Raw genomic sequence first — 9,681 nt, 5'->3', positions numbered from 1 at the left:
CCTGTAGACATATGAAGATTCATGAGAAGGACCCTAACAGTGCTACAACTGCAGCCCCTCCTTCCCCTTTGAAGCGCCGGCGGCTGTCCTCCAAGAGGAAACTGAGTCATGACGCAGAGTCAGAGAGAGAAGACCCAGCACCAGCTAAAAAGGTTCTCTGAGCTCCTGTAGCTCTCTCACCACAGGGTTTTTGGCACAAATAATTATAATAATTATTTTCACTCTGTGGGGTCTTGGCACATATCCATCCTAGGCTTTTTTTTGAACCTGTGTTTTTCTACACTTTTTGTAAAGTATCTAAAAAGGAGTAATAACTTTGTTGGCTTTCTTTTTTTTTCTAAGCCTAGAGGTTAAACGTAAAATTGTTTCCATACTGTTACATTGCCTCACTAGCTACCATGGAAGCTCCTTTTGTGTTAGGGACTAGTGTTTGTTGAGTTGAGAACACTGAGGAACAAATGGGAGTGTGGATAGGTAGATGGGCATGTTCAGTATTTGTTGTTCGAAGAACAAATTATTGATCAGTCATACCTTAAGACTTAGGTAAGGAACACATTCCTTTTAGTAGAAGTCTGTAGATTGGTATTGGCCTCTCCTTAGCAAGCCCATGTGGAAGACCACCTTTGTGACTGCACATTTTATTTTTTCCTAAGATGGTAGAAGATGGGCAGTCAGGTGACTTGGAGAAGATGCCTGATGAAGTATTTCATTGTCCAGTATGTTTCAAGGAGTTTGTTTGCAAGTACGGTCTGGAGAGCCATGTGGAGACCCACTCAGATAACCCACTAAGGTAGGAGGAAAGGGTGAACTGCCCCTGCTGTGATCTATTACGTTCCTGTTTCTTCTAGTATATGAAAGTTTGTTTTATGACTCCACACTGAAGTTCAGTGACTGAACTTGTATACAAGGGCTTTCTTAATAAGGCAGTTAAGAAACACATGAAGTGTGAAGAGGTGCAGGATTTAGAGAGGAACTGTAGCCATAGATTGTGTTCATTCTGTTCCTTTGCTCCTAGACTCAAGAAACTGAGGGCTAGAGCAAGAATGAATAGATTGTCTAGCCCATGTTTCTCTGCTCACATTGGAAGACTGAACCATATAATCCCTATGTTTTCTGGTAATCCTTGTATTCCCTTCCAGGCCTTGAGATCTCTTCTTTAAGAAGTGTGTGTTTAAAAAAAAAAAAGTGTGTGTTTTGTTTTTGATTTTTAATCTACCAAGAAGTTGCATTTGGCTTTTCCTTTTGTAGGCACTCTGGTTCTGAGAGGCTCATGAACTTCACAGTTCTATCAATGTCCACAGCATCCCAGGATGTGGACTTGCAGTGAACATTGAAATAGGTCTCAGACCGAGGACGGGGTACAGTCACTATACAAGCCTCCTAAGAGGAGTTGTGAGCCAAGGCAGGAACAGTACATGGGACCCAGCAGCCATTAATGCATCATCTCTGAGCACCTTCATATAATTTATCTCACTTCATATTTTATCTTGTGATCAGATGCCATCTTAGTAACTACTCACTTGCCCCCTGTAGATAATTACATCATAATCTGGTGTTCACAAAAGATTTCTGGGCAGCCTAGGTCTGCACAGCACAGTGTGTAGCAATGATGGAGGAAGATCTATGACTAAAATGTTGGTTTGGATGCTACCTACTCTGTGGCAACCCCTTTTGTTTAGTGAAGGGTTAGATGAAGACATTGTACGGCCTCTCAGGGATTTGGTCCCCATAAGCCATCTTTCACGTCCCTAGCCCTAGAACATCTGGCCATGGGTGGCTAGTAGGAGGTAGCCTGTTGTCTCTTGTGTGGAAGAGCCAGGCTAGCCCCTGTGGAGTGGCTTTGTCTAGTAACTATTGCTAGATGGGGTGGGGCTGGTGTCTGGAAACCAAAAGGAGTTGATTACAGAACATAGTTAATTCCCCTTTTCTCTTCTGTTCTGCTTCCACATAATAGCCTGCTTCCAGAGTAGGCCTTAGGGGCAGGCATGGGCCAGAATGGGCCTAGGCCTAGATGGTGGTGAATTGTGACAGTTGCTAGTGGGAGAGACTGCTTGTTAACCCAGAACTAAAATAGACACCAACTGCATTTTCAAACCCCAAAGGCAACAATACCACAGTGGGATGCTACCAGTTTAGACAGAAAGTCTAACTCAAAACAGCTGTTGGCTTCTTTCTCCTGTCTTCACCCCCTTCTTCCCTCCCCTCCTACCAAAGCTGGCGAGGTGCCCATTGTTCCTTAATAAAGTGTTGGAAATCCATACTCCTGTAAATGCTGAGTCCCTTTTCCTCTGCTCTGCTAGTGTTTCAAATTAATGAAGTGCTGGCATCCAACGAAAGGCATCCAGCACAGTCACTGGTTCTAACTCTCAGGGTCGGGTGTTGCTTGTGACCCTTTCTATACAGATCCACAGATAAGGAAAAGAAATAGAGAAGGGAGCAGTGTTGAGCTGAGTGGGCTCTGGCATCTGGAGTCCAAGAGGGAAGACAGCATGTTCAGAGATGTGAAGGAGCATAGCATCCCTTACGTGGAGATGTTGCTGTGCACTGGATGTCTTTTTTGCTTGCTTTGTCATTAGAATAGAGCAGAGCAACAGGCTGTTCACTGTAGGAATGGAGTCAGCTGGAAGAGTGTCTGGGTCAGTGCTGTCTAGCCGAAGTAGAATGTGGACGGCCTCTGTCCTTTGAAGTTTTCCAGTAGCCACACATCACAGTATAGCTTAGTGTTAGAGCATGTTAGCGTGTGTGAAGTTCTAAAGTCTATCTTTGTACCAAAAAAGTAAAAGAACCACCCCATGTGCCAACGGCTCACACATCTAACCCTAGCTACATAGGAGGCAGAGATTGTTTAGTTTCTTTTCTCTTTCTTTCTTTCCTTCCTTCTTTCCTTCTTTTCTTCCTTCCTCCTTCCTTTCTTCCTATCTTCTCTCTCTCTCTTTCTCTTTCTTTCTTTCTTTCTTTCTTTCTTTCTTTCTTTCTTTCTTTCTTTCTTTCTTTCTTTCTTTCTTTCTTTCTTTCTTATCAGTTGTGGGGCTTGAACTCAGAGCCTGGGCATTGTCCCTGATTTTTTTTTTTAACTCAAGACTAGTGCTCTACCACTTTGAGACACAGCTCCACTTCTGGTTTTCTGGCAGTTAATTGGAGATAAGAGTCTCATGGACTTTTCTTGCCTAGGCTGGCTTAGAACCACAATCCTCAGATCTCAGCTGAGTAGCTAGAATTACAGGTGTGATCCCCCAGTGCCCAGTGATAGACTTTTTAAGGAAGAGCTATACATAGTGTCTTGTGCCCATCATCCTAAGAAGAAAGAGAGGGAGGGAGGGAGGGAGGGAGGGAGGGAGGGAGGGAGGGAGGGAGGGAGGGAGGGAGGGAGGGAATAGATGAAACTAAAAATGCTGTCATTGGTTATACCTATATAATCAAAATAGTATGTTGGCCTACTATCAGTATAAAAATAGTTGGTGTTGTTTTACTTTCTTATTTTCATGTACTAAGTATTTGAAATCAAGTGTGTGAGGCAGTTACATCTCCTTTCAAACCAACCACATGTCAAGGGCCCAGCAGATTTCAGACAAGCCAGGAAGTGGTGAAGCCCTTGGATGTCTCAAAGTGACTCTAGGGTGAACAGGTAGCTGGGTCATCACCACATTGATGAGGATTCTGCCAAAGATGAAACTTGGCCTATGTTACTGAATAACCTTAGGTGGTTTTTTGATGAAAGGAAATCAAGTAGTAAGTAATTTAAACATTAATTCAGTTAAAATATGCCAAACAATTGACTGAGTCCTCATTACAGTGGTGCCAGGCATTTAACCAGGCTTGAGCAAAGCAGTGTTACTTGAGGTGATACTCTGTGGACAAGTCAGAAAACAAGGATGTATATTCGAGGCCAAGAAGGACACATTGGCCTGTTAGCTCAGCAGAGGAATCTGGTTGATAAGAGCTTTGGAACTGACATTGGGGTGTTAGGATGCTTTGTTGTGTTCTTTGTGGGTCAGGGCCCTCCTCAATCTGGTCACATTATTGAGGTAATGCTCAGGTATAAGGTAGTGCCCTCAAATCTGGGTCTATAATTAGCCAGACGAGGATTCTGAAAGGTACCCAGGGCTCCTCTTCCTGGCTGAATGATGTGAGTTTTGACTGTAGGACCACTTGGAGAGAGATAGCAGATCTTTCTTTCTTTTAAATTCTCAACTGTTCCAAAGAATATTCAGCTCCCTTTGCTGCACACCTACCACCTGCAGAGACTCCAGGACATCTTCACATGCATGGTTAAATCTAATCCTAAATAGGCTGAGATATACCAATATCTGTCTGAGTCTTGTACTTATGAGTCCAAAAATCTGAAGTTCAGCTGGGGATATGGCCTAGTGGCAAGAGTGCTTGCCTCATATACATGAGGCCCTGGGTTCAATTCCCCAGCACCACATATACAGAAAATGGCCAGAAGTGGCGCTGTGACTCAAGTGGCAGAGTGCTAGCCTTGAGCAAAAAGAAGCCAGGGACAGTGCTTAGGCCCTGAGTCCAACCCCCAGGACTGGCCAAAAAAAAAAAAAAAAAAAAGTTCATGGGGCTGGGGATATGGCCTAGTGGCAAGAGTGCTTGCCTCGTATACATGAGGCCCTGGGTTCGATTCCTCAGTACCACATATACAGAAAATGGCCAGAAGTGGCGCTGTGGCTCAAGTGGCAGAGTGCTAGCCTTGAGCAAGAAGAAGCCATGGACAGTACTCAGGCCGAGTCCAAGCCCCAGGACTGGCAAAAAAGAAAAAGAAAAAAAAATCTGAAGTTCAGCCAGGTGAAAACACATTTAAGATAATTCTGGGGTTGAGGATACTGCCCCATATTCTACACCCTTGCCTGGCAGAGAGGCCTGGGTCAGCTGTCCCATCATCCCTTCCAGCTGACAAAGTACAAAGGACCAGGCTTGCCTGGCTTTTCTGTGCCCACCTCACACATTCCTGTTATGAAGCCCTTCAGATTCTGCTCCGTGTGTCATACCATGCTGGCTTGATTGGACAAGCTGAGCTGGGTACTGGGTGAGTTCCTGGGGCATGGGGAAGAAAGGCTGCTCAGTCAGGGCCCTGTCACAGAACTGTAACTGCTGCTCACAACAACTGGCAGAGATTAGTGCAGCTGTGGGTGTCAGTTCTCTGCCCAGGAATGAGCCTGGGAGGATGGGCTGAGGAAAAAGGAATGTCTGAGCCTGGTGTCTAAGGAGAGATTGTTTGCACTTACTCCTTCTGGCCTCTGAAGACCAACCAGTAAAAATGAAGCATGAAATCCCTTCTTAAAAGCAATGTCAGTCTCTCCATTAAAATGCTTAATGAGCAAGGAATTCAGGGTATCTTAGGAAAGTGGCCTTGTTGTGGACAGCCCCCCAGCAGGTATTTCTCAGGTTCTTACTAACCACCGTTGCAAGGAGTGGGGTGTGTCAGTGTTAGGAAATGCACTCAGGCATTAAGGACGTGATGTGGGTCATGTCAGTTGCTGGGGCATCTGCAGATATCTGTCCTGAGAAAACATCTTAGCAGATGGCTCTGTCCCAGCCTAGCATGTCTGACCTCCGCAAACAGGCTGTTTCCCCATCTAGAAAACTTGGGAGGATGAGTTTTTCTTCTCATACTATTATTTAGGATACCTGTCTTTTTTTTTTTTTTTTTAATTTCAAACCTTCCACCACTTAGGATTTGTTGTGTGCCCTTTCCTTCTTGGTTATTCTAGTCCAGTGAAATTGAGGAGTCAAGTTGGAGGGCTTCTTTGCCCAAGTACTGTGGATTTGACAGAGAACATGAAAGCAGTTTGTCCTTTTACGCTTTTGTCTTATAGTTGCTTTTATCTAATTGTACTTTTATAAAGATGGGGAAATTGAGTAGCTGTTTTAATTTTGTTTGAGTCCTGCCTCCCAAGTTTTGTAGTCCTTTAAAACTATGTTGAAAGGTAAAAGCTTGAAGGGAGTTGATACCTTCAAATCATTTTTCTTATATTGTTAGAGAAATCAGATTGTAAAGAAATTAATTTCCTGATATTTGAAATTTGTCAATTCAGTCTTACAAAATTATTACTGTAGCAGGCAGTGGGAGAAATGATCCCAAATTTGTTTAGTTACAGGGTTAAATTTTATTCATGTGGTACTGAGGAGCCAAACCCAGGGCCTCATGCATGCTAGACAAGCACTCTACTACTAAGAAACATTCCCTGACCCAAGATTAAATTCTTAAAACTTAAATTTTATTCTTATTTTAACGAAAAAAGATGTGGGCATCCTTGTTTTGCACTTCTGTAAATCATATTGTTGATAAGTTAACCAGGCTTGGCTCTTTAAGCTTTTATATTACATTTTGTTTTTCAAGAAAACAAACTTAATAAAATCCCAACTTAACACAACTTAAATAAAATCCAAATTTTAAGCAGTTGGTCAAAATGTCTCAGCCAACTGCATACAGAAGATTAAATTAAGATGCTATCATTGAGCTGGAAGTTAGTGGCTCACATACGTAATCCTAGCTACTTAGGAAGCTGACATCTGAGGATTACAGTTCAAAGCTACTCTGGGCAGGAAAGTCCTTGATACCTCTATCTTCAATTAGCCACTTAAAAAAGAAAAAGCTAGGGGCTGGGAATATGGCCTAGTGATAGAGTGCTTGCCTCTCATACATGAAACCCTGGGTTCGATTTCTCAGCACCACATACACAGAAAAAGCCAGAAGTGGTGCTGTGACTCAAGTGGTAGAGTGCTAGCCTTGAGCAAAAAGGAGCCAGGGACAGTGCAGACGGCCCTGAGTTCAAGACCCAGGACCGGCAAAAAAAAAAAAAAAATGCTGGAGGTGGTGCTGTGACTCAAGTGGTCAGCATTGTCATCTCAGTATGTAGCATCACATTCAAAATTGTATAGACCGTGAGCATAGATTTCCCCTTAGGAAAGGCAGCCAAATTTTGTGTGCTTCAGAAGACGTAATTCTTTATTTGAAAGACAGGGTCTCCTCCAACTTGGTAGAGGTCCTCCTGACTTAGCCTTCTGAATTCTAGGAATACAGATGTCTGCCACCATAACTGTCTCATTGTTTTTTGTTGTTATTGTTGTTGTTGTTGTTGTTGTTGTTGCCAGTCCTGGGCTTGGACTCAGGGCCTGAGCACTGTCCCTGGCTTCTTTTTGCTCAAGGCTAGCACGCTACCACTTTAGCCACAGTGCCACTTCTGGCCATTTTCTATATATGTGGTGCTGGGGAATCAAACCCAGGGCTTCATGTATAGAGGCAAGCACTCTTGCCACTAGGCCATATTCCCAGCCCCTCATTGTTAAATTTTTGAAGAACTGAGAATATGCACCATGCTTTTTTACCATTATTCCCTATAAATGTCCACACCATAGTAGCACATTCATTATAATCAATTTCTACTGTGGCCTAGCATTATTAAGCTGTTTTCAAAGGAGGGAGAGAAGGAGGGACAAACCTTATAAAACTGAGTTGATCTGATCATGAACAAGAACAGCCCTTAGGTTGAAGTCCTTTTTGAGAATTAGACACCATTTTAGTTGACAAATGAGTATTTCTCTGACCTAGGGGAGCTGGCTGATATGAGAAGCCTGGTGGGTAGTGGCTGGTGGGTTTGGGTCTTAGTGGCTTTATGGCTTGAGGTCAAAAGAGGACTGGCTGCTGTAAAGTAAGACTTGTACTTTGAACACATAATACAACTCCTGATAAAAGTCACAGCCAGAGCATGGGAGGATTCTGCCTTTTTTATTTTGAAAGAAAAAGGAAGGGCCATGGACATGCAAGTTAAATAATTGTGTTTTTGAGGTGCTGGGGCTAAAATCCAGGGCCTCATACATGTTAGGCAAGTGATGTACACTTATCCCACAGGACCAATCTTGCTGTCCCTGACAACTGAAAGTCCCTTCTATAAGCACCCACTAAAGTCTGTCTGTGACAGTGGTCACCACTTCCTCCAGATTTGGCAGCCCTCTGTTGTGTCTCTGACTTTACATACCAACAGCCACAATCAAAAGTAGGCTCACCTACCCATCTAGTTGCTGGGAAGCATTTCCCAAGGACTCCACCCACCCCCAGAACCTTCTATCTGTGCTTCACACTTTACTAGTACCCTTCAGTGACATTACAAGTGGTGCTAAGGGAGGCTGGGAGAGGAGAGATAAGCTGCAGGCAGCTCTTCCAGAGAGCTGTGACTTGGAATTCAGGCATCACAGCCATCCCCATCCCCAGTGAATTGCTGGAACCCCACACCAGTATCAGGATCCACCATAGTAGATCAGGCCTGCTGAAGACCAAACACCAGTGTTAAGTGGGCACATGTGGACCTGGGAAATGGTCAACACTGCCAGCTTGTGCTAGAACTTTGGATGTACTCTGAGTGAACAAGCACCAGTGCCTTGCCGTGGGGTACAGAAACACAGTGCTTTGGGGTTCACTGTACTGAGTGAGCTTTCTAGGAACTAATATCATGATCAGTCTTTATATTCACTGCTGTGCTTATGTAATGTAATCTCACTATGAACTGTCCTTTTGAAGTTTTTACACTTTTTTTTTTACCTGACAGCAATCTACTTTAATATAATTTGAGGGGAGGGTTGTGGTTTTAGGAGGTGTCATATCAGTGGGTAGTGATAGTTTCCTTGGGTCCCACAAATGGGTAAAGTTTCCGGAGAATGGGTTATTTTACGAACAGTTTGTTTCCATTTGTGATTGTTGCATTCAGCTAGGCACAGTAATCCCAACACTCAGGAGGCTACCAAAAACAGCAACAACAAAACAAAAAACATCTTCAGCTTCCAACATAGAGCCATCTCTGTTGTCCTAAAATCAAGAGGCAACATTCTTTCTCTTGCGTTCTGTCACATCTCTTGCAAAATGAAATTGGTCTATAGCCCTGCCTGCTTTACTGTAATTCTTTTTTAAATTAATTTATTTTTATTATTATTATAAAGATATTGTACAAAGGGGTTACCATTTTAAAAATGAGGTAATGAGTACATTTCTTTTGAACAATGTCATCCCTTCCTTTGCTCTCTCCCAGTTTTTCCCTCCAGTCCCTGCCCACAAGTTGTTCAGTTTATTTCCAACATAGTGTCCACTGAGTTGCTATAATTTCCTTTAAGTGAGTTCTACCTCATCTAAATATTTTGCAGTTGTTCCTTCTCTTGAGTTTTTGGTAGTGTGGAGATAACCCACAAAACCAGGAGTGAGAAGAGTCCAGGGGACCACCCAGTCAATGGTTGTGGCCTTAATGACTCTGAGAGCGGCACCTGCCATCAGCGCTGCATACTGAAAGCATAGTCCACAGATTTACAGTGACCTCCATTGTCCTTGGAGTGCTTCTTAGAAAAGAGGTTGCTGAGCCTTCTGGGGAGGGGCAAGAGGAGGCCTGTTCTGCTGGAGTGTCTCCGCCTGATAAAGACTTTGCTACCCTGGTTTTAGTTAAGGTCTGTCAACAGGTGGGAAGTGGGAACTAGGAAGACCCGTGTTTTTCTGCTGGTGTTTCTTCTAACCAATCTCACAGTACACTTCTGTTTCAAAGCAGTTTTTCTTCCCTGCTATTTTCAAGCAGCTTAGTTGTGAGATGATATTCTAAATGTTTTCCAGAAGAGAAATAGAAACACTGAGCCTGGAGGATTGACTGAATCCAGTAGTTTGAAGGCAGTCTGAGTGACGTAGTGAGGCCTTAC

General features: G+C 43.4%; 1 protein-coding gene across 9 annotated transcripts in view; it reads left to right on the top strand.

The window, feature by feature from the left end:
* Rreb1 (ras responsive element binding protein 1) overlaps window positions 1-9,681 on the top strand; it is a 153,918-nt gene that overhangs the window by 114,456 nt on the left and 29,781 nt on the right. For all 9 annotated transcript variants that reach the window (XM_048348552.1, XM_048348555.1, XM_048348551.1 and 6 more), the window contains 2 exons: window positions 8-152; window positions 654-790. In XM_048348552.1, the coding sequence (XP_048204509.1) occupies window positions 8-152; window positions 654-790 (282 nt within the window). The remainder of the gene's footprint in view (window positions 1-7; window positions 153-653; window positions 791-9,681) is intronic.

The sequence above is a fragment of the Perognathus longimembris genome, chromosome 6 (genome assembly GCF_023159225.1).
Source record: "Perognathus longimembris pacificus isolate PPM17 chromosome 6, ASM2315922v1, whole genome shotgun sequence".
NCBI lineage: Eukaryota > Metazoa > Chordata > Mammalia > Rodentia > Heteromyidae > Perognathus > Perognathus longimembris.
The sequence above is the reverse complement of the archived record's forward strand: the minus strand, read 5'-3'. Positions and strand labels throughout refer to the sequence as shown.